At 29.3% G+C, this 25678-nt stretch overlaps 1 protein-coding gene across 4 annotated transcripts in view; it reads left to right on the top strand.

Annotated features, from left to right (window-relative positions):
- The window catches only part of LOC136989690 (LIM domain-binding protein 2-like), a 118933-nt gene that overhangs the window by 82447 nt on the left and 10808 nt on the right, over positions 1-25678 (top strand). For 3 of the 4 annotated variants that reach the window (XR_010882944.1, XM_067287909.1, XM_067287910.1), the window contains exons 5-9: positions 3711-3883; positions 10028-10096; positions 12468-12590; positions 23538-23627; positions 24659-24782. Coding sequence is in view for 3 of the 4 variants with exons in the window: in XM_067287909.1 (XP_067144010.1) it covers positions 3711-3883; positions 10028-10096; positions 12468-12590; positions 23538-23627; positions 24659-24782 (579 nt within the window). In the remaining variant the exon portion in view is untranslated. The remainder of the gene's footprint in view (positions 1-3710; positions 3884-10027; positions 10097-12467; positions 12591-23537; positions 23628-24658; positions 24783-25678) is intronic. The other variant, XM_067287912.1, reaches the window with a different exon arrangement.

The following is a 25678-nucleotide window of genomic DNA, read 5'->3' as shown; positions in this document are numbered from 1 at the left end:
ATTTGTATATTCAATAATTAAATTTAAATAATTCATTAAAATATATATCGTCATATCTTTGGCACTCTTATTTAATGTTATGTATACTTATATTAAATTATATGTCTTGTTATATTTTCTATGAAATTAGTTCATAAATCATAAATTTAAATCTTACCTATTATAAGAAAACATAGAAAACTTTAATAAAAGTATATAAATATGAAAATTAATTTTAAGCATCATGCCTTATTTTACTCCAGAGAACAAAATTTATATACCTAAAAGTTATTTTCATTTTGTGTATAACAACAATAAAATTTTCTATTTAAATCATAATTATATCTATATATATAAAATTACTTGTCCTGTCTGACTGACTGATTAATTCGTCATTGCCCAGAGCAAACCGCTGAACCTAAAGTGATGAAATTTGGTACACAGTTAGGATACGTCACGGGAATGCACACTAAGAAGAGAATTTTTGAAATTAGGGGAGAGGGAGAGCATTAAGGCTTAACCGGAAGAACGGCTTCTACTCTACTATTTTAGATGCAATTTTTTTTTGTTTGAATTGCTGAAAATTGAACAAACTGTTTTCAGCAATTCTCATCATTCTCAGTGGCAGGTGTTATATAACAAATACTATCGTTGTTGAAATACTGAATGTAAATGGTGTTTGCTTGCAAAATCTGTGCGGAAAAGTCACAGGTAACAGCTAGTTTAATTATATAATTGTTTTAGCCTTAATGAATTTTATTTTGATTTCAGATATATGTTTGTCTTTAATCTAAAAAGTACAGCTAATTTGCTTTTTATATTTGATTATTTTAAGTAAAAGCAAAAATAATAAAGCAATAGTTAAAATAGCATTCAGAATATTTTTTTAATGCCATTTTCAATTGTCTCTCTTCTTTTACTTTCATACAAATATAAAAATAGAATGACCTGATTTTAGAGTTTAAATCTTCAGTTCTAACATTGAGTGAAAGTACATTTTGCCAGTTATTATGGTTATCTGGAAATTGATAAATAATTTCATAGATTTTAAACTTTGTAAATTTCTTTCTCAGAATATTCAAATTTATAACTTATGGTATGTTCAGATTGTAGTAGTAAAAATTAAAATTTTATCAGGAGTTATTTTATCTTAGAGATATATATATATATATATACACACATCTAAAATTAAGTAATAGCTAATAAATTATTAAATCATTATAAGGTCAACAGTTGGTAAGACTTATTTATAAGAAGTTTTTTCCAATTATTAAAACATTACATTACACTGGTAACAGGCTCCGGATTTAACATTACATCAATCTGACTCAAACAAAATTGTTCATTTTTTAAGTTTTAGATATCAGGTAAATTTGATATTTTGTACTTAAATCCTTTGTCAGTAGGTCATCTTTATTGACATATAATAGTATGATTCTTTCAGTGTTGTGCAATAAAGTAATTAGATATTATCTTAATCTGTTTATAATTTATCTGCACGAAATTATGGTTTTTAAAATATTTTTAAATTTATATATGAAACATACATAAATGAAAAAATATTTATGTACTATAATTGAGCAAATCTCTACAGAAGTCAGAAAGTGTTTTGTCTGTGATTGAAGTTTAAAGCAGCTATGTGACCACTAAATGTGATTTTTTGCATATATCTACAACCTGGCAAGGCCAATGTCATGACAAAGCTGGAATTTTGAAATTTGATCTATTGGCTGAGATATTCAAAGTTTGCCATGTAAAGTCTATGGGCCAATTGCTTGTTGTAAGCTGGTCACGTGCTACATGTCAGTTGAGCTTTCAATCCTGTCAGTTTACATTGATTTCTACAATAATTTTTATTTTAGATTTAGATTTTTTTAGTTTTTCAGAGAACCCAGTTTTGTTTTCGTAGAAACTACCTACTTTAAATTTAATAATAAGAGAAATAATTTTATATTATATAAATTTGAAACAGCATGTTTAATTATTTATATACTTTTACATTTCATATTTTACAATTTAATAGTATTTTGTCTAAATATAAAAGTAATGAGTAATGTCATCAATGATTAAAACTGTAAAATAGATTAGAATGCAGTTGAATGCACACCATGTCAGATTTTTAATATTAAATTTTAAGCTTAATATCATTAACTATAAAAAAGTAAACAGTTTTTTGTTTACTTATAAAAATGTAAAAAGATTATCATCATCAATTCAATAAACATTTTGAGACACTTATAATAGTGACATTATAGTAATTTATTTTGATATATGATAAAGAAATATAAAATTAGAATAGATGAACTATTAGAAAGAAAACTAATGTTTTATTTTATTGATAAAGTATATTTATCAATAATTGTTAATCCATGTTTAAATTGACTGAGAATAATTTGTACATTTAGTAAAAATCTTTTAAATACATTCTATGAAAAATTATTGCATTTAAAATTTTAAGCATTAACATCAGTTATTATATTGTGCTAAAATTATCTTATTATAATAAAGTTAATTAATAACTATAATCATAGATAAATTCGATAGATTATTGTAATAGTAAAATTAAGATTTTACGATACATTTTCGTTTTTTTAATCTTGTGTAAATGTTGTATTTCTGGGGAACCAAAGCAAAATGTATTTTTTGAAAAAGTTTAGTTTTTAAACAAATAGGAAAAGATAAATATATTTAAAGATTGTTAGAATATAAAAATTCTAATAATTAAAATAAAATAGTCAGTTGAATATAAGGTAAAATTTTTCTTCAAGAAAAATTTCAGTATTTATTTGAGTTTTGATTAGCAATATAATTTATTAAATAATTATCATTTTATATATATATAATAATATATACAGGAAATCTTTCTTAATTCAAACTCGGATAATTTGAAATCCTGTTAGTTTGTAACTGTACCATTTATCCTGGCTGGGGATATAGAGAATTACATGTTAAGGAATTTGATTAGTTCAAAATATGGCTACTTTGAAATTTCAGGGAAAATTCAGTCTGAACTGTGATATGCATATGTTAATTCATTCATTTAGATCAAAGTATCAAAGTACCTCCATGGTATAAAATAACAGTAACCAAGAACAACCCTAATCTGGTTAACGTGGCCTCACTTTTACAGTAACATATTTTCGGGGTGTCACCTTACATATGGACTACCCCTTTTTTTCCTCTTATCTCATAAAATACAACTGGGATTCAAGATTGAAAGATTGAGCTACAAGTAGCAAATTGAGATATTTGTAGGGCTCTAGCTACTTTTTGAGCCACTTTAAAAATAGTTTGGGTTACATTTCAAGGAATTCAGCTTTAGTTTTTATAAAATTTATCTGGCAATCTGTGAGGTTCTCAATAGACACGTGCTGTTTACCTCAATTTTATTTATATTATTATTATTAATTATTAATTAACATAAAAGCATTCTGTATACATAGTCATATTCCGTTTGCTTAATAAATTACATCAATTACATGGCATTTAGCATATTGTACAGAAATTGTAATTCATGGATAATTTGAAACTTGATAATTCAAAGTTGTGATTATTTCATCCCTTGAATTTCAAACTAACAAGGATTTCCTGTAAATATATTTATATATATATAAAAGCATTGTATGTTTTTTAGCATGTTTGTTATTTTTATATTTCAATAATTTTCTAATTTTATTATTCAGAAAGCATTCTGTATACATAGTCACTTTGAATTTTCTTTTATATTACAGCAATTGGAAGAACACTTATTCCAAGATACTTCCGAAGCATATTTGAAGGTGGTGTTACGGAACTGTATTTTAGTCTCAAACATCCCAAGGAGTCTTTTCACAATACTACAATTACATTGGATTGTGATTTGTGCACAATGGTAACTCATCATGGTAAACCTATATATAATAAGGTAAACATTAATAGCATTAATAATGTGCTTAATGGTTCTTTAAAGGTATATCTGAAATGCACATCTTTTGTTCTTCTCCTTCAATATTTGAAAAATATATAAATACATATATAAAAAATTATATTGGTATTAAGTTTAATTTGTTTTATGTAACAGATTACATCTGTTTTTGATGTTGATCTTTCATAATTCTTAAAACTATTACATAAGCGATAAAATATAACATAAGGATTGATTAAGTCTAAGATAATAACATGCAATTTCATTAAAATTGAATGAAAAAGAAAGTCTTAAATATAAAATTTATAATGCTATAATAGATGTATGTACCACTTACTGTAATCAGATACTTGTTTAATTTGGTCAAAATTTGCATATCTCAAAGCAAGTAGTTAATAACAATTATAAACAACATACTGTTAAAACTATGCATGGTGTCTATATCTCTCTTGTGTATTCTGTTAGATCCTGGCCAATAACCTGGATCTAAAACAATATACAAGAAACACAGACACTATTAAGCAGTCCTAGTTCCTGGAGCTCCACAGTAGTCATCCTAACTATCTTGACCAGTTCCCAGATTCACAAGCACCTCGTATTGTAGGTTATGACAAAAATCCTCACAAGTTGTCAGATATAAAAAGTCTCATATTCACAAAGCATATTATAAGATACGATATTTAAAAAGTTTTGTTCTGTATGGTATCTAATAGTTCTTATAAGCCAATGTGTACTGGGAAAGGTGTTGTCTGGGTATTTGGCTCTATCAAAAGATAATCAAGTCAATTATTTTTTCTGATTGTTTCAAGTTATTGAATGCCAAAAAAGTTTGTTAAATTCTACACAGTAGAGTTAAAGCTATTTATAAAAGTCATAGAAAAATATTTCATCTGTTATAATTTAACATTATCTTAGTTTTTGGTTAAAAAACAATTTGTAAGTTTCTTTCAAACTTCATAAATATTTCTATTAATATGTACCAGTTTTGGCTGTTGAAAATTGGAAAATAATAAATCTGAACTGACTGTATGTTACACTTTGAGATTTTAAAACTTTAATTGTATTATTTTAAAATGAATTTTTTAATTTCTTTTTGATATTTGAGAATACTTTTTTAATTATTAAATCTTCCCACAAATTGAATTATTTCATTGCTGATACACCAAGGGAAATAAATAAATAATGTTACAAACTTACACAAATTATATGGTGATAAACAACTTTTGCTGTCAATAAAAAATTGCATCCTGTGAATTATATGTCACTGAGAATTATAGACAGGAAATTACAAAACTCTGTAAATAGAAAATGAATAAAATTTTGTTTGCTTAACAAATGTAATTTGAAAAAGTTAGACTAAAGAAAGTATTCTGTTTTGTTTAAAAAGCTCTGAGAAAGTTATACAGTAAAAATGTAGATAAAACATTTTAAAGGCATTTTAACATTTTTCTCTGGCAAATGTTTGTATAAATCTTGGACTGTTTGGGGTAAAACATATCTCTGTGAAATTTAATTTTACTCTGTTTGCTGACATATCTTTTGAATAAAATAAGATCATACTGTAAAATATAAAATTAAGATCATATTATATTCAAATTATTGTCAGTTCTCATTTGCACTGTAAAAGTGTCAAATGTGTCACTCCATTTTGTCACACTAAAAAAATAATATGCTTTGTAAAATGAGTTATCGCATTCAGAATCTATGTAAATGGAACATTACTCACTTTATCCTTGACAACATAATAATTACAGCTAAGCTATTAAAAGTGAAGGTAAAATTATAAATTTTATGATTGGCAATTTATTTTTTAATGAAATTGAACAGATAAAAACAATTTGTTTTGAAGTAATCATAATAATCAATAATTTGTGAAGTTGTCATATTGGCAATGCATTACTCTATTTTGTAGTCTGTTGTATTGTTCATTATGTAGAAAATACATAAATAATGATCAAAAGATAAACATGACGATACAGTGACAACTACTGTATTGCTTAATTTCATTGATTAATTGCACTTAACATGGAATAAGGAGTACCAATCAGTTCCCTGTAAAATCAGTCTCTCCCATAAATATGAGAATTTTTAAATTATATAAGAAAAATATTAATACTTTTTGAGTTTGTTCTGACTAGAATTGATTAATTTTAAATAAATGTATACTATTAATTTTAGACAGTTTAAAGTTTTTTTTCTGATTACACTTATCATTTTGAACTGTTTCAAAATTACAACATTTTACACTATTATGACAATATACCACATCTACTTGACTTAAATACCGGTTAACTTAATACACACTCACTTCGTTTAACCTTAATATCCGGTATTTCTTGATCGTCCAAACGAACGTTTTCGTCCTCTCCGAGGACTGCCTCAGGTTATTCGAACAAAAGAATAAATTAGAGCAGGATTCCAATTTTTTTGAATTAATTTCTCGAGGAACTTTCAAAATATTCGAATATAATTTGACTATACGCGTGCGCTATGACGCGTTGCCTTTTTCGTATTCGTCACACACGTAACGCCACGCGTGCGACAGAGTGTTGCCGTCTTTGGTGTTTATGCATTTTCCAGTGCGTCCGGCCCTGTATATTTCTAGGGCCTCTAGGGCCCTGATGTCATCCGTTTGCAATGCTGAGTTTATCAATCTGGCGTTATTCAGGTCAGCGTGTATTTCTGGATCTGTGGCGTAGGTTGACAAGGCGGTGGTACACCGTTGATGGCTTATATCATACCTATGTTCTTTGACCCTTTGTTGGATTGATCTTTTCGTGGAGCCGATGTATACCAGTTCTTGCCCAACTCTGTCATCTCTTACTGGGATACTGTATACCCCCGGTGCTCTAAGAGGGTTCAGTTTGTCTTTGGCGTTGCGCAACAATTTGTAAACATCTTGTGACCTTTTGTATGCCACCTTGGTACCCGTTTTGGTTGCGATTTCTTTGTATAAGGTCTTTAATCGCTGGTTGTACTCGACTACTGCGTATCGGCTGGTCTGTTCCTGCAACCGATTACCATGTGTATTTTGCGTATTTCTTGGTCTAGCATAGGTTCCTGCTAGCTTTCATATTAGACTTTTCTCGTATCCATGTGCTATCGCGATGCGCTCTATCCTTCGTAGCTCCCTCTTAGTATCTCTCATCTTGGAAGGGTGTGTATATGCCCTTCTAATCAAAGCCCGGAAGGCTGCAATTTTATACGTGTATGGGTCGGCTGATTTTGCTGGAATAAACCATGGGATGTAGCCCGGTTTATAGTATATACCAGTTTCAATTTCTCTTCCATTTAGTTTGACATCTATATCAATATATTTAGTTGTCCACTTCTTGGATATAGATGTCAAACTAAATGGAAGAGAAATTGAAACTGGTATATACTATAAACCGGGCTACATCCCATGGTTTATTCCAGCAAAATCAGCCGACCCATACACGTATAAAATTGCAGCCTTCCGGGCTTTGATTAGAAGGGCATATACACACCCTTCCAAGATGAGAGATACTAAGAGGGAGCTACGAAGGATAGAGCGCATCGCGATAGCACATGGATACGAGAAAAGTCTAATATGAAAGCTAGCAGGAACCTATGCTAGACCAAGAAATACGCAAAATACACACGGTAATCGGTTGCAGGAACAGACCAGCCGATACGCAGTAGTCGAGTACAACCAGCGATTAAAGACCTTATACAAAGAAATCGCAACCAAAACGGGTACCAAGGTGGCATACAAAAGGTCACAAGATGTTTACAAATTGTTGCGCAACGCCAAAGACAAACTGAACCCTCTTAGAGCACCGGGGGTATACAGTATCCCAGTAAGAGATGACAGAGTTGGGCAAGAACTGGTATACATCGGCTCCACGAAAAGATCAATCCAACAAAGGGTCAAAGAACATAGGTATGATATAAGCCATCAACGGTGTACCACCGCCTTGTCAACCTACGCCACAGATCCAGAAATACACGCTGACCTGAATAACGCCAGATTGATAAACTCAGCATTGCAAACGGATGACATCAGGGCCCTAGAGGCCCTAGAAATATACAGGGCCGGACGCACTGGAAAATGCATAAACACCAAAGACGGCAACACTCTGTCGCACGCGTGGCGTTACGTGTGTGACGAATACGAAAAAGGCAACGCGTCATAGCGCACGCGTATAGTCAAATTATATTCGAATATTTTGAAAGTTCCTCGAGAAATTAATTCAAAAAAATTGGAATCCTGCTCTAATTTATTCTTTTGTTCGAATAACCTGAGGCAGTCCTCGGAGAGGACGAAAACGTTTGTTTGGACGATCAAGAAATACCGGATATTAAGGTTAAACGAAGTGAGTGTGTATGACAATATATTATACAAATAATAACAACAACAAAAATGTTATGAATAGTTGTTTATTTTTACAGCTGTTTTATTTATGGAACTATTGTTTTTACTAGAAATACTTCACACTTCAACAATTGATCTGATTATAGTTAGTTATTCAATAAGTTGTCCAATGGCACCACTTAAACAAGATATATTTTAACAAAAATATACCTCATTTAAGTATTATTTAAGGATTGATTTGCTGGTTAGATTTAATTCATTGTTTCATGTGTTCCCAGTGCAGTGTATTGTACAGTACCTGTATATGACTTAACATGTTAACCTATGACATAAAATACATTAATAAAACTATTAAACAGTTTAGATGTAAATTTAACATTTAACATAATAAAGTTTAATAATAATAATAATATGAAATTTATATAAATAAAAATGTAAATGTTCGTTTGTTCAAAAACTTAAATCTCTGAAAGTTCTTCGCCGATTGCTTTGAAATTTTGACACAATATTGCATTCGAATATGTGCCTGTTTTTATATATCTACTATTATATAGATGTCACATGAAATTCCCCCCGAAAGGGAGAGGGACAGGATTAAGGCTTACCATGAATAACTCTGCTTCTATTATACTATTTTAGATGAAGTTTTTTGCACTTTTGATTGCATTTTAATAAGGCATGTCACAAGAATGTACACTTAGAAGGGATTTTTTGAAATTTTCCCTTGTGGGGAGAGGGAAAGATTAAGCTGTAATAATCTTAATCTTTGCTATCGTTACTTTTTGCCTGAGCAATGCTGGGCTTATCTGCTAGTGAAAAAATATTTATTATGATTTTGCATTTGTAATTTTGTCATTTTTTTATCTTTGTTACTTTGTTATAACTAATCATTTTTGTTTTGTTTATAAGTATTTTGTACAATTGTTTTGAATGATTTTTCTTTTTTGTTTGATATTAAATTTTCTTACAAGAAAATAAATTTTTAATATACCTCTTATTTATATATTTTCTAACATTTTAAAATGGGCAATGAATGTGGAGGGATTGTGCCCTTTACCATACTTTGTTTAAGAAACTAAAATTTCTAGTTACACCAAGCCTCTTGAAATGGAAATGATCTGGCATGTTTAAAATACTTGGAGTCTCTAGAAATTTATAAAGCCATGAAAAATTGGACTGCTGTCAACTTCAGGGAATTGGACAATTTATCAATGGTGTGGAGAGTGTGGTTCAAAGTATAGTAAATTACTTCTGTATGCTATCAAGTTTATTAATCAAATGTAATTAATAAAATAAGAATATTAACATTTTTTCTTTATGATATACATTCTATACATACGGCACGTCTGAATCTTTAAAAATTCTGTTTAAAAATTCCATTTGAGTTCTAAATTCGATTTGGTATTTTTTTCTCTAATAGACTTATGTAACCCGAAGATGTCCAGTTGATATGGATGAAAGCATTCATTATATATTAAATACTTTTGTTGTTTTACCAGTTTGGTGTACTGGTGTGTTTTTATTTAAAGTATTAGAGATTTGTTGTACTAACCATGTATAGCTTTGCAGTTACTACTTAAAAACATAACACAAACGTCTTTAAGTAGTAACTGCAAAGCTACACAAGGTTAGTACAACATATCTGTAATTATCACTTTGTTTCCTAGATGAATTTGATTAAAGTATTAGTTTTTACTTTCTTCAGTAATTATAAACTTTCTTAAATATTTTTATTTCTTTACTACTTGCTTTAGCTTTTTTGTATTTACTATCAATATTTTCATTTTATATGTTTTATTTTATAAAAGGTATTAATGGGTGGTCAGTATGCTAGTGATCCTATGAAAGAACAACTTGCTAAAGACAATGCTGTTGTGGTAAGTACATTAATTAATCTACAATAAAATATGTTTATAAAGAAGAGTTTACAAATATTATATAAAGATCCAAATGTGATAGTTATATATTAAAGCCAAATGATTGCCAGATTATATTGGACTAAAAAGAAAGTGAAAACACACCGAATGAACAGTTTTTTTTATTTTTGCTAATGCTTTCAATGAACTTATGTTTATCATCATCAGATGAACAATAAACTGTTAATGCTGCACTCAGTGTGTTGTTTATTTTTTTAATGTGATATTTGGTATGAGGTTCAAGTTGTATTGTGTTATATTGGACTTTATTAAAATATTAATTTAATTATAATTGTTAAATTTATCAAGAGATGATGCCTAACATCTGTTTCTAGTGCCAAATTACTTAGCATTTAATTAATAATAATAGTAGTAGCAATATAGCTCAATAGAGAGGTTTCAAGGTCGTATGTCACATGATAAAACACACGTTTGCTCCATCCTTTACCATTTTTGTGGTTGGTTTCGCTTGCTTAGCTTGCTGTTTTTCAGGTTGGCATTGCCTTTTTTTTTCAGTTTAAACTTATAAAAATACTGCAGTTCTATTATCATGGATAAAGTTAAAAAAGATTCTTTTCTTGCTTACTATTCTAGCAGTCTAACAGACGAGATGCAGATGTAGCTTTATAGGAAGAGAAAATTTCATTATGTTAAGGTGATCCATACGAAGCCGGCTTGTCTGACTTTGTTGTAGATCAAGAGTTGTAGCCTTTGAAATATTAAATCTGTAAGCCAAATCTTCCAAACTTAAATTTAAGCAAAGTCTCATTAAACATACTATCATCTCTTGAAAAGGAGTAAATTTTCTGGAATTTGGATCAATTTGTTTGCAATAAACATTCAGCACCAATGAAAGCAATTTAAAATTGCTGAGTCTAGTAAAAAAAATGAACCTTGTTGTCATCACCCTCAAAGAACTTCATTAAAAACATGTTTTTTTTTTAATAATAATACTTCAGTTTTTAAGTTTGTACACTTATGTTGCAAGCTTTCTAAAACCTTATCCTTAAATTCAGTCTGGGAAATGACAGTTTCAACTAAAGATGTAGTTTGTACCCATGTATTAGATTTTAAAGGCTCTGCTTCTTCCACTTCTGCAGTTGTTGAGATCTCTACATCTTTAACAATAGAAGGTTGGGTGCAAGCTTCAGTTGCCTTAGAAGTTTCAGCTGCTAAGGCAACTCTTTGTCTCTTGCAATTATGTACTCTTTCATAACGCTCCTGATTTGCAGTTGGGTTGTGGCTACTCTCATACCTCATGTATAATGTTGGCATCCAGTCTGATGATGACTCATCGTACAATAAGGAAGGTTTTCCTTTGGGGTGAAAAAACTTTTTAAATAATATATTATGACAATTTAATATTAAATTATCATTATTATTAATATACTGTATGTAAAATTACTAACATTAAACAATATTAAAAGAACTTATCATTATGGTATGTTATATATAAATAAGAATTTGTCAGGAACAAGTTGAAGGTTACTATGTAATGATTATTTGTTACTAATGTAAAAAATCATTATAAGAAGTAACATCTTAAAGAAATGTTAATGTTGCTCACCAAAATAACCTAACTTAGCTATTTGTAAAATAACAATGGAAATTATTGGTTTATATCTTAAAAAATACACAATTTTATTTATGTAAATTAGACTGGAAGGACAATTGGCTCAAATGCATTTCTAATTCTTCATCTGCTAAGCGATTATCTTTGCTTAACACTTTAATATTAACTCTACTGTATATTACAAGCAGGCACTTTATGATACTCATGCAAAAGTTTATCTAATTTATTGATTACTAGTAATCTAATTGTTGCTTACCTGAAATGAAATGTTTCTGACAAACTCTTGTATTGATATTCACTTTATCCGCATTGAAATTTTTCCAGTTAATTCTCAAGAACCATGCAGATTGTCTTTGTTGTGAAAGCTCCTCAGTTTTGGGTCCTTGATGACAAATAATGCCAGGAATTTTAAAAAATGATGTTCCTTTGTTCTTAAGTGAACTAGCATTACACCCAATTACACAACAAATTACCATAGTGATATTCGGGACGAATAAACAACACAAGAACTCCAGCTAAAGTGCACATGAACACACAGGAGACATAAACAAGTCACAAAGATGGCACTGGACAATTGCACATGCTCATGACGTCACTCGTGACGTCGACATGAAACCTCTCTATATAATCAGACAATTGTTTGGCTTTAAAAAATAGTTTATGTACAACATTAAGTTTTAAACAGTATTGTTATTTTGCATTTATTATTTTTAATGATGAATAAATAGTATTTAGTACGAAATTATTAATAATTATTAGGTCTGTACTGAAGGCCGATTAATATTGGAATTTACATTTGATGATCTTATGAGGATAAAATCTTGGCATTTTGCAACAAGGCAACACAGAGAGTTAATTCCTAGAAGTTTGATTGCTCTGCAGGTAAAAACTGATTTAAATGTTTAATCTTTGCAGTCCAAAGAAATATGATAGTTAAAATTTTGAAAAATTTGCTAATTTAATATGTAATTTGACAAAATTTCCATTAATAAACGGTAAAGTTGTTGATTTAATTTTTGTTATATTAAGATAATTAAAAATTTTGATAAATTTTATTTGTTCTTTTAAGAATTATGAAGAGTATAAAAAATTTTTAGTTTTTGCTTCTTGCTTAAATAATAAGTGTTACTATAAAATAAAACCCAGATTTATTTAACTTAACAAATATGCATGTTTAAAATCCATTATCTTCAAGCTATCTTGTAGTTAGTAGTGTTAATTATCAAAAGTGCTTATGATTAAAGTATGTATTGACTCAAAATACATACATTTTGAGTCAATTATAACTGTTAACACTAAAGACAGTTTATTTTATGCTTAATGAGTATATCTTGTTGTAGGTTGACATTATACTTAAGATATAATCTATAAAACAATTATTTATATTATGAAATTGTTGTAATTGTTCAATTCTGGTAAATTTGATGATTTATAAAATATGATAACTAAATAATTAAAGTATATTTACTATTTTAATAAAAAATTATTTGATTTTTATATTTATTTGCATTAAGTTATGGTTATTTTTTAAAAATAAATGTAAATATCGTAATTGTGTATTATAACTATCAATATTTAAATAAACTTTTTGCTACAAAATGTAATATGGTTGCAATTTATATTTATGATTTTGAAAAATAGCAATTTTATATTATTAAGTAGTATTGGTAATAAATAATTCTTTTTGTATAAGAATTCAAATAATACATTTTATATTTATACAGGATAAAAAAATTATATAAAATTGATTCAAGAAAAAACTGTAGTGAATGATATTTATACATTATCTCTATTTTTATTGTGTGACATTGATTAATGATCGCAAATCAATGGCACACTTTCCAAATTTATTCTGATATGCATCAAATTTAATAATAATTTTTTATTTTATTAGATTTTGTCTAATAAAATAAAAATTTATTCCTCTTATCAGAATTCATGTAGTGAATTTAAGACAAGGACAAATGACAAATCTACACAAGTTATCTCATAGTTGACCTATCCAGAGAATTCTTTGCTTCATATACTAACTACAAGATAGCTTGATCAGCTTGCATAAAACCAAATATAACTGTAGATTATAATGATGGTTTGTCTGGCATAAGTCAATCATATCAAATACTTTATTATTATTTGGCATTAAGAAAAATCATCAGCTGACCAAAAATAATTGCATTGCATATTCTGAAAATAATAATATATAATATATGCATCTTTTTCCATCAGATAACTGATTTCAACAACAAAAGGTCTGAAATATAGAAGGAAGAACTGTTAGATATTTGATTGGAGATAAACATTGCAAATAGAATTAGAACTGAAAGCAAATTTCGTTATTTTGAAGTGTTATTTTTCGGTATTTTGATACTGGGGAACTATCCTGATTACGTTGTGTCAATTATGCATAATAGTAAAAAGGTTTCAAAACATGCTGTTACTGTCCAATGTGTATGGATAAGCCAGCTCTTTGTATGGAAGAGTTTAAAAAAAAAAATAATAAACATCTTTAAACGTAATATTTTCATGAGTTTTAATGGCACTGTACTTTGTATTATTATTATTTAATTGTTTTGTTCTTTGGTGTCATATCTCATTTCTCAGCTTTATTTCAGATGCCAACTATTATTTGATTTATTTGGATATGTTTCAAATATTTCACATATTTTAAATTTTAAGGCAACGTATTTGAATTACGTAGTTAATTGGAACTTTTAAAAACATTCTATTCTACTAGCTGTTAGTTCGATATTGTCAATACCTGAGGATGTCTATTACATATAGATGAAAACGTTTGTAGCAAGAATTTTTTCTGTTTGATTATGAACTGGTGATGGTTTATTTGGTGAGTGGTCTATATATTTACAGCTCCACAATGTCACTCAGACAGCTAACGTTTTATCTGGCGAGGTATATATATATATATATATACCGTTTTATCTGGTGAGATATATATATACCTCGCCAGATAAAACGGTATATATATATATGTGTGTGTGTGTGTGTAACAAACATTGCAAAGCTTGATAAGTATATAGAATGTCTACCTCTAGTAACAAATTACTTTGTATTAATTATTATCAGGTCAGTCCATAAGTTCATGCGTATTTTTATCTACAAAAAAAGCAGCAAAAAATTTTAATTAAATTTTATTTCAATCTATAATGTATTCACCATTATTTTGTACAATTTCTTGCCATCTTGATGGTAGCTTTTTAATCCCGTCTTCATAAAATGATTTCGGTTTTGAATCAAAATATTCAGAAATAGCCTTTTTTACATTGTTCTCATCCTCAAAAGTTTTCCCTTTTAAAAAATTCTGCAAACTGCGAAAAAGATGATAATCACTGGGAGCAATATCTGGCGAATACGATGGATGAGGTAAAATTTCTCAGTTGTAGTTTTCATGTTTCTGTACAGTTATTTTTGCAGTGTGTGGTCTGGCATTGTTATGCTGCAAGAGAACCTGCTTTCTGTTCACTAACGACGGTCGATTTTTTTCAATTTTTCATTTAAACGCTCTAATTGCTCACAATACATTTGAGCTGTAACTGTTTGATTAGGTTCTAACAGCTCAAAGTGAATTACACCTGACATATCCCACTAAACAGACAAAAGAATTTTTTTTGGATGCAACCCACCTTTTGCGGTCGGTTTTGGCTGCTTGTCGCGATCCATCCATTGTCTTTTTCTCGTCACATTATTATAGAGGATCCATTTTTCGTCTCCAGTAACCAGCCTACCAAGAAAAGGTTCTAAAGCAATACAGGATAAAAGAGACGTGCAAATGTTTACACGTTGTCTGTTAGCTATTGACAGTTCATGTGGTATCCATTTTCCTAGCTTTGAAACTTTTCTGATTTGTTGTAGGTGTCTATGAACAGTTCCATGGGATGAATTTAAACGTTCCACAATTTCATCAACTGTTAAAGATGGTTCTGCTTCAACTAGTGCAGAGAGAGCATCATCATCAAAGTCAACGGGTCTTCCAGTACGAGCCTTATCCTCCACACTAAAATCATTGTTTCTAAATCTTTCAAACCACTTCTGCGCAGTCCTTGCACTAATTACAATTTGATTATGTACAGTATTTATTTTTTTGGCTGCATTTGTAGCATTCTCACCACTTAAGAATAAAAAGTATAAAACATGTCTTTTATATTCATCGGTTACTTCCATTTTAACGAAAATAAACAACTGAAATATTCACAATTCTGAACAGTATTATATGAATGAGATCCAATTTAACACTTCAGTGTAAAAATTATCACATTAGACTGACATGTTTAACAGCAAAACAAGATTTTTCTCAAGGTCATAAAAATGCGCATGGACTTATGGACTGACCTGATAATTTAGCAGAATTATAGCCCAATTATTTAGGTGATCATTTGGTGACATTTCTATATACTTATCAAGCTTTTCAATGTTTGTTACACACACATATATATAGACCTCACCAGATAAAACATTAGCTGTTGAGTGCCATTGTGGAGGTTGTACTTAGGCCATGGGCATAGGAGTTGTCCCCAGTTGGTGTCATGATTATTTATATTTATTTGTTACAAATGTGTTTATTTCTAACATTAAAGGTAAGATCACATTTTACCAGATAACTTGTAGATTATATTTGATAAAAGAATGCCAACTACAAGTTAACTTGGTAATCAACGTGTTAAACACAAATGGTATATTTTTCTTTTAAAGCCATTCTGTCATTTTTTCATTTCTTTTAAAGTTATTTATTTGCTGAAGATAATGTTAATAAAATCTTCATTTCTAAAATTGGCAATAGATTGAATATGGAATTAAACTGAAGTACCTTAAACAACAAGAATTACATGTAACTAACTGATAGTGGAACCTCACTTAATGAGCATAATTCATTCCAGAATCTTACTCGTAATGTGAAACACTCGTTAAGCAAAACAATTTTTCCCATATAAATTAATCTAAAATATGATAAGTGAGGTTCCACTATACACCTAACAATGCTTGGATTATCTTAAAACATCAAATAGGTTTGAAAAGTTAACATGATTTTGTTAAATGTTGGTACATGTGATTGTTGATCACTATATAGGTCTACATTGAATAATTGCTTCTATCACAGCATTAAGAACTTTATCACTTTTTTATCTTCTCTTAATAAAATAAATATTGTTTTATTTATGCATTTTTATATAGACTTGTTCCATTGTATTTTGCAGAAATATTTGCAAAGGTTAAAAAAATATCTGAAATGACATAGAAAGTAATAAAAACATTTAAAATGTATTTCAAGAGGTCTTATTTATATTTTAAAGAAAGTAGATGAGAACAGAAATAATAAGATTTTTAAGGTTTTACATGGTTAGGTTTTACATTCATAAGGTTTTACATCAGAAGTGATAAATTAAAATGATTCATTTGCTAAAATGAACATGAACATTTTATGGCTATCTGAAAGAAATTTGAGGGCTTGAATTTTTATATAAAATTTAATGGAAGGGGTTCATAAAAAGTTCATAAATAAAAAGAAAGGTTAATTTTCTGAAAATTTTGAGAAAATGATCATATTTGATGTCACCACTGTTCAAAACACAAAGGTTTCTACAAAGGCTTTGCACAGATGGAACAATGCCACAAACAAACAAACTTACAAAATTTCTTGTCCTAAGAATTCTCTGATGTGCCTAGAAATGAATGTCCTTTGTGGAAAAAGTGTTTGTACGTACTGTATTTTTTATTAACTTACCTGCTCTGTTATTATCGTCAATATCTTTGCTTCTAGTGTCTTCAGTAGAGGTTGGTAGTTTTGGTTGAAACAGTTCTTCCTTTGGAATAGTTTCAACCAGAACTACCCACCTCTACTGAAGACACTAGAAGCAAAAATATTGACGATAGTAACAGAGCATGTAAGTTAATAAAAAATAATAAAAAATACAGTACGTACAAACACTTTTTCCACAAAGGACATTCATTTCTAGGCACATCAAAGAATTCTTAGGACAAGAAATTTTGTAAGTTTGTTTGTTTGTGGCATTGTTCCATCTGTACAAAGCCTTTGTAGAAACTTTTGTGTTTTGAACAGTGGTGTCATGAAACATGATTTTTCTCAAAATTTTCAGGAAATTTACTTTTCGGAACTACGAAGAATAGTTCCACACTGAGCGTCAAGACAGTTTTGGACAGAATTGCTAATGAGTCCTTCATTCTGTACTTTTATGAATATTGTTTTTCATGGAATGGTGAATTCTTTATCTGAATTTGAACCTGAACTAATGAAAATGTTCCATTGGCTTTTAGGAATAATCAAATTAGTTTAGAGTATTTTAAATTTACAAAGATATTTTAAAAATTTATAATTTTATTAGAGTTTGTAATTATTTGTTTTATTAGTAACCAACAACCATGTTCGTCATTGCTTAGTCTATTGGACTAAACATTATGTAATGATTTCAAGGAACCATCCAGCTTAGCAGTTCTGATGGAACAGTTCCACACTTGGATCAGTTCCAACAGTTCCAGCTACAGCAGAACTGGATCTCCCACCACCATCTTGGGTCATCTGCCGGTGACCTCTGGTTCACTACTGTTGGTCCTACCGAATTACCCTGTTCTAGAGATTTCATTGTTATAACCTGTTTGAATGAGAAAAATTATGGATAACATCATTGTTATTTCTCAGTACTCCAAAGAGGCAGATGACTTACCTGGTGATAGGTCTTTTTGTGCTCTCCGTAGCATGAATAGTTTTTACCAGAACTACCATCAGAATATTTATGAATTTATTGAATCAGAATAGTTTCTAACATTCTTTTAATAGATGCCACTTACTCATTCCTCAATAGGTTCTTTTGTGCTAGGGCAGCGGTTTCCAACTTTTTTTGACCAGGGACCACTTTGATTTCATTGTTGTTAGCAGGGACTACAAGATTTAAGAAAAATAAACTGTGTCAATCTAAAAATAAACTTTAATCAAAACTTTTAACATAAGTAATCATTAGACTCAAGAGTAACATGCTTTAACAGTACTATTATAATTACAGTGACCATATTTTTTTGGGGAAAATAAAGGACATATCGAAGAAAATAAAAAAAATACCTTATAAAATTCATAAGTTTATAACTTTATTATGAAAATAGTAGCATACAACAATGCATACATTAAAATTTTAAACAATCTTAATTATTACACATACACACACATTGTAAAAATTTAAATAACATTAATTTTGATACTTTTCAGTAGAATTAATTTTTTTTGATAGCGCTGGTTCACACTTTGAAAAGTCATAAAATTCCATACAGTTCATTTGAAAGTTGTATTTGACGGAAATACATGCTTCTAATGTGCTTACTTTTAACTGGGTTTTTTTCATTTATCCACATATTATTTACCAATAAAAATATTCGCTTGACAGGGCATTTGATCCAGGGACAGGAAGAAAATTCTACAATTTTACAGATGTTTTTGAAAGCAATTTCTTTTGCTGTAAAATGTTCAAAAATCTCAACCCATCTTTGATGGCAGGGCTTGTTATTCTATCGCCATGCGTCGATCTTTGCGTTTGTGACATATTTTTTTTTACACACGAAACTTCATTAAATAATTCACTGTTGAGTATATTTACATATGTTTCATTGAAAAAGTTTTTAGAATTGTGGGACATTTTTCCAGATTTAAAAAGTATGACTTTAATGGATTAAATAGTTGTAAAATTCTATCTAAAGCTGGTAAAAGAGTTAGCCAGCGTGTTTTGCTGTAACCAAGAAGCTTTTTATATTGAACCTCTGCGTCATCACAGTATTCTTTCAAATCTTCTACTCGTATTGTGTAAATATAGAAATGTGAATAAATTTTTACTAATGTCACTTTAATATCTATCGGAAGACAATTTACAGCAGTGCTTATGCAATTGTTCAATATGTGGGAAGCACAATTAACTCCTATCAATTTATGTTTACTTGATTGTTGCATTTTAAATAAAACAATATTCTTTCCTTTTCTCTGGGAACCACCAAAATTGCTGTTGGTATTGTCAGCACACAAAACAAGAAATTTATTACTAATTTCAAATTTTGACAGTGATTCCTTGATGGAATTTGTTAATATATCTGAACTTTCTCCAGAAAGATTATTTATATTCAAAACTTTTACTCTGACACCACAATTGGCTAAAAAATATCTGACCGGAATTGTGCACAATTTAGTATTACCATGATTCGAACAATCCGAATAAATAGTTATATAATTTGTTTTGCTTAAGTCAGTTTTAATTGATTCAAAAGAATATGGTGCGAAAACATTACAAATGATTGCTTCCGTTTTCGTTCTTGCACAAGAATATTTTTCCTCAAAACATTTCTTAATTAATTTAGAAGAGCAGTCATTTGATCAAAATGAATAGTTATGTTGTATTGAGTGATAACACCAAGATGCCTCTTTTAGTGCTAAAGCCTTTAGGTTGTCATCGGAATTTTTATTAACGAAAAATGAGTTTAACGATTTGTTTGTTGAAGTCTGTATGTCCGCTTCTTTGTGTTTTGCTGTATGAATATGTTTTGTAATTGCTGATCTGCCACTATTTGCAATATTAAAGCTGGCTAAACATTTGTTGCATTTGACGTCACTATCTCGTTATTCCTTTTTTAATAAATGAAAATTCTTCTTGTGATGTTTGATTGAAAATGCATTTTCTTTTGGGTGCCATGATAAATGGTCTACAAAATATAAATTAAGTAATACTTAATTACGAAAAATTAGAAATAATGGACTAAAAACTTACATGCAGTCCCTGTGTAACTAATTAACGTTGCGTAAAAGTGTAGTAACTGATGCGAGGTCCACGTGTGTACTGTCCAGAGAAAAGGAGTGTACTATAAAGAGAAGGGAAACTCAATAGTAAAAGTGTCACATGCTCGAGCCTCCACAGATTGCCGACAAGTGGTGACAAATGCTCACCAACGCTCCAAGTGTATTATCCACCAACTAGACAGTTAAAAACTATCACAAAAATTCCCATAAGAGTGTCCATCCCCTGGTACTTTCAAAGAGCCATTCAATTGGCGACACACTGCACTACCAAGCTCTACGTAGCAATGCACGACACTGGTCGTAATGGTGTACACGAAACTAACTTGTTCAATATATTATTTAAAAAAATTTTTAAACTTTGTGTTGACTTTACAAAATAAAGGACAAAATGCCTATTTTAGAAAATAAATAAAGTTAGAGGACAGAGCAGTGAAATAAAGGACTGTCCTCTTAAATAAAGGACGTATGGTTCACAGTACTATTATAATAGAAAACATAACATTTTTAGTAAAAATTAAATTCAGTTTGTATCAATGTGGGAATAATAATTTAAAATGAATAAAAGTTTTAAATCTTTCGCGGACCATACTTTAGCTCTTGTGGACCACCGGTTGGGAACCGCGGTGCTAGGAAGAGCAGGAAAAGACCTATTGAGGAACAAGTATGTCTGTCTTTCATTAATCTCAAGAATGAAGTTAGATAGGTAAAAAGCAAAAGATATAGAAAGCTGGTGACCCTGGTTAACTATATACAAACTTCCAGTGTGGATCAGAAGTCACGTGATTTCAATTCAAAAGTTTCTTTAGAATGGAGTTAGATAAAAATTGAGGCTAGATGCAGAAAGCTTAGGACCAGAAATCCTAATAAATTTTTAAATTAAAATATGATTGTTACAATGCTGGACTGTAAATTTTAATGTCACAATAAATAATTAAGATTTTATTTTCTTTGTTTTATGATTGTTGGTTGGGGTTGTTTCCTTTTGAAAGTTTGTATTTTATTAGTTTTTAGTTTGTATTTTGGTTGTTTTAGTACTAACAAAGTGTTTGATTTTGGTTTGATGTTAACACTAGAAGCACTATATTAATCAGTTTGACTGGAACATGATTTTATAAGCTCAAATTTTAACACTTCCTTGAATTTAATTTTGCCTTCATGATTTTATTTTTTATCTAAAATGAGTGCCTAAAACATTTTGACAATATTTTTAATAATTAACAAGTATATATCAGGTTATATTACTACTACTATTATTAATTAACAAGTATTATACATGTTTACTTAAAAATGCCAATTACAGTTATAATGACTGGTATTGAGAATACATCTAGTACAATGTCAGATGATTACAGTGATATCAATTTGCCATCTCCTGGTCCTTCTACAGCAAGTCAGCATGGTTAGAAGAAGAATCTGAAAGATTTAGCAACTTTCAAATTTAGAAGTAAACTAATTGAAAGATAGGATTGCTTGAGAGTTGTAAAACCTGAAAATTCAAGCAGGATTGATGATACAGGAAATCCTCATTTATTCAAACTCAGATAGTTCGAGATTCCATTAGTTTGTAACTATATTTTTGTCCCGACAGGGACATAGAGGTTTACATGCTAAGGAATTCAGTTAGTTCAAAATACGGCTACTTCGAAATTTGAAGTAAAAGTTCTGTCCAAACTGTGATATGCATATGTTAACTCATTTGTTTAGATTGAAGTGCCTCCATGCTATAAATGAACAATAGACCAAGAACAACTACTCTGGTTAATATGGTTTTGCTTTTACAGTAACACATTTTCAGATGTCACCTTACATATGGACTACCCTTTTTTCTTCTTATCTCATAAAGTACAGCTGGTTTTTGGGATTGCAAGATTAGATTACAGTACAAGTAACAGATTGAGATATCTGTAGGTTCTAGGCTCTACTACATTTGGGTGACTTACTATTTTTTGGGCCACTTTAAAAATAATTCAGACTATGTTTCAGGGAATTATGCTTTATTTTTTTATAAAACTTATCTGGCATTTTCTACAGAAATATGTAAATCTCTGATAATTTGAAGTCGCTATTATTTTGTCTCTGAATTTCAAACTAATGAGAATTTCCTGTATAAGGCTGCATGGACAATCTTACAAGAGAATGCCTCCTGGGAAGACATTTTGTGGAAAACTGGATCTTATTTAGATGTTAGGTGCCTTACCAAGTGTTGCATATACAGTCAGCCCCTTGGTGAGATGTGAACCCCTGATCAACTATCAGTGTTATAAATATTCAGTGGTTTTATCCACTTGACCATGGTGGATCCTTCATTTTAGAGCTGGCAGAAAGCCTGCGAAGTGACACATTAGTGATAAAAGTACCTTCTGTTCCAACATCAGGAACATTGAAATCAATCGATGACATCAAGATGTTCTTGTTTTATTAGAAAGTTTTGTAAATCTTCATTATTTTCAATTGTTTGTAACATATAATTTACTAATAAATTAAATAAAGATAATGACAAACTTTTTTTGTTTTGTTATCAATTTTATTTTTCTTTTAATATAACAGAATCTTTATTAAAAGTGTTTTAAAGTTTTAGATACCATTTACAAACATCTCAGAACCCAATCTATTATTAATAAGCCAAACAATTACTGGATTACTGGATTACAAATAATTGCGAAAAACTATCCCAATGTAAACTGGTAATTGTTTAGTGTATTAGATTTCAACTTTAATCATTAATGACTAAAGTATTTTGTTTTTTTCAAAATGTTAAAAATAATTTTTATCATTATAAAACACTTTTTTGCTGTATGCATTTATTCATACTTATATTTTGATTTATAGTGATTGAAAGATACATTTGTGAACAAATTTCTTTCAAATATTTATTGTGTGTGTGTGTTTTGTAAAAATTAATTACAGAGAACAAAATAAAATACAGAAATCATATAAAATTATTTATTTCAGCTATAATTAAATAAAAGTTTGAAATGTAATATTTGTATTAAATTTATTTGATGATATAACATTTTATCATACTTTTTCAGACACAACAACAAGATCCTGCTATGCTGGAACAACTTTCTAAAAATATTACTCGTCAAGGTTTAACAAATTCAACACTGAACTACCTCAGAGTAAGTATATTGAACAAATACAATAAAAAATATAAACAATAAGTTGTTCCAAATAATTAATTGATATTTTTGATTTCTTAACCCTTTCTCTGCCCTACTAGATTTTTTTTTTTTTTTTTTTTGCTGTCACTTTTCACTAAATTGACTTACTTAGCTGTTCTTCCACGCTATATGACAGTAAAAGTTTCAGTCAAAAAAATTTCAGCTTATCATAGGCTCCCAAAACAACTGCAGCAGAAATTTGTTGCCTTACTTTGCATTATATATGAATTCATATATTAGATTATCATGAATAATAATAATAAAATATTTTACTTTGTATTTTAGATATTTATCTTTATTACTTACATTTTTAAGATAAATTCTACATTCAAAGTAATATGAATTTATTAATTAACTAGCAAAGAATGCTCAACGTTGGCAGAGAGTAACTATGCAAAATTTGGTCAAGTTAGTCAAAGGATTTGGTAATTTGTGGGGATGAAATCAAGAGAAAGAATGAGGGTCCAAGTTTTAAAGTAGCATGTATAAAATTTCTCCAGATCATTGAAAAGGTTTGTGAGTTTGGGGGTAGGAGATGAAATCAGAGAGGAGTGATGAGTCAGTGTTTCATGGTAGTCCGTGTTTCCCTCATACCCAAAGCTGAATAGATAAGATAATCAATTTAAAAAATCCCACTAGGTGGTAAAGTAGATTGACCTTGAATGAAGTAGACAAATGCCTGTGGTAAAAACATCTTTTTTGTACATTTTTTTTTTATATGAATATAGTATATAGCTTATATTCATCTGAAAGGAATAAGCTTTCCAATAGTGAAAGAATTTTAAAACATTCTTGCTTTATATGTTAATATAGATTTATATAATATCTTTTATTCAAATATTTAAATTAGTGTTTTTTTACAATTCTATGTGCATAGAGATAAAATATAATATGGATATTTTTCAAATTATTTAATAATATATATGTAAGTGATTTCTTATCACTTTAAGATTATAAAATAAGTATTTTGTCATATCTAATCTTTTCAGCTGTGTGTCATATTAGAACCGATGCAAGAGCTTATGTCAAGACACAAAGCATATGCTCTAAGTCCTAGAGATTGTCTTAAAACCACACTGTTTCAAAAGTGGCAACGCATGGTTGCACCACCAGGTATGAGTTTTTAATTAATTTAAGAAATGTTGTAATTAAGCTAATTAAATCATTATAAATATTCCATATTGAGTAAATGAATATTTATAATCTATATCTTATAAAAAAAAATAATAGTCTTATAAAATTTTTGATGAACTTATTTGGAATTAGTTTTGCTTTTAAAAAATTAAAAGTTTTGTGGTTGACTACACCTATAACACTTATGGAACTCAAAATCGTGTATAAATACAGTGTTTGTGGCACCTATACCATGCACAAACACTGGTTTATATATGATTTTGATTTCCATAAGTATAGTGTTATAGGTGTAGTCTAACCATAAAATACCGTATGAAAATTTGTTTATAATAAGCAAATATGGTATTCGTGGAAATTGGTCCACTCACTCTGCTCATGTGTCAAACTTCCATTCATGCCATAATTGTTTATATTATAAACAAATTGCATAATATACTATTACTGCATATTTAAAAAAATTATTATATGGGAGAGAAATTGATAAAAACAATTTTCACTTCATGCTGGGAATGTTTTATGGTAAATGTTGTTATTATTAGTTTCTTTTTACTGTCAACCCTGTTGCTGACCACTGTTTAGATTTAGATTAGTTCTACAGATACCCAGGAAGAATAACATAACTGCACTTTCTCAGTGTGATATAAGTTAGTTTAGTAATTACATCTGTTCAAATGTGACATTTGTTGTTTTGGCAGGAGTTATTCTATGGATGTTCAATTAAAGCTTGTAAACAGCCCTATAGCAAGATAGTGAAACATCATACAGCAGTTCTCATTATATGGACCTAACTAAAAATTACTAAAATTCCTTTTATAATCCATTACTGGTTATATCACTGAGTGTAATTCCATTACCTCATGAGAGAGCAATCTGTT

Source organism: Centruroides vittatus, unplaced genomic scaffold (genome assembly GCF_030686945.1).
Source record: "Centruroides vittatus isolate TY-2023 unplaced genomic scaffold, ASM3068694v2 scaffold_752, whole genome shotgun sequence".
Taxonomy (NCBI): domain Eukaryota; kingdom Metazoa; phylum Arthropoda; class Arachnida; order Scorpiones; family Buthidae; genus Centruroides; species Centruroides vittatus.
The sequence above is the reverse complement of the archived record's forward strand: the minus strand, read 5'-3'. Positions and strand labels throughout refer to the sequence as shown.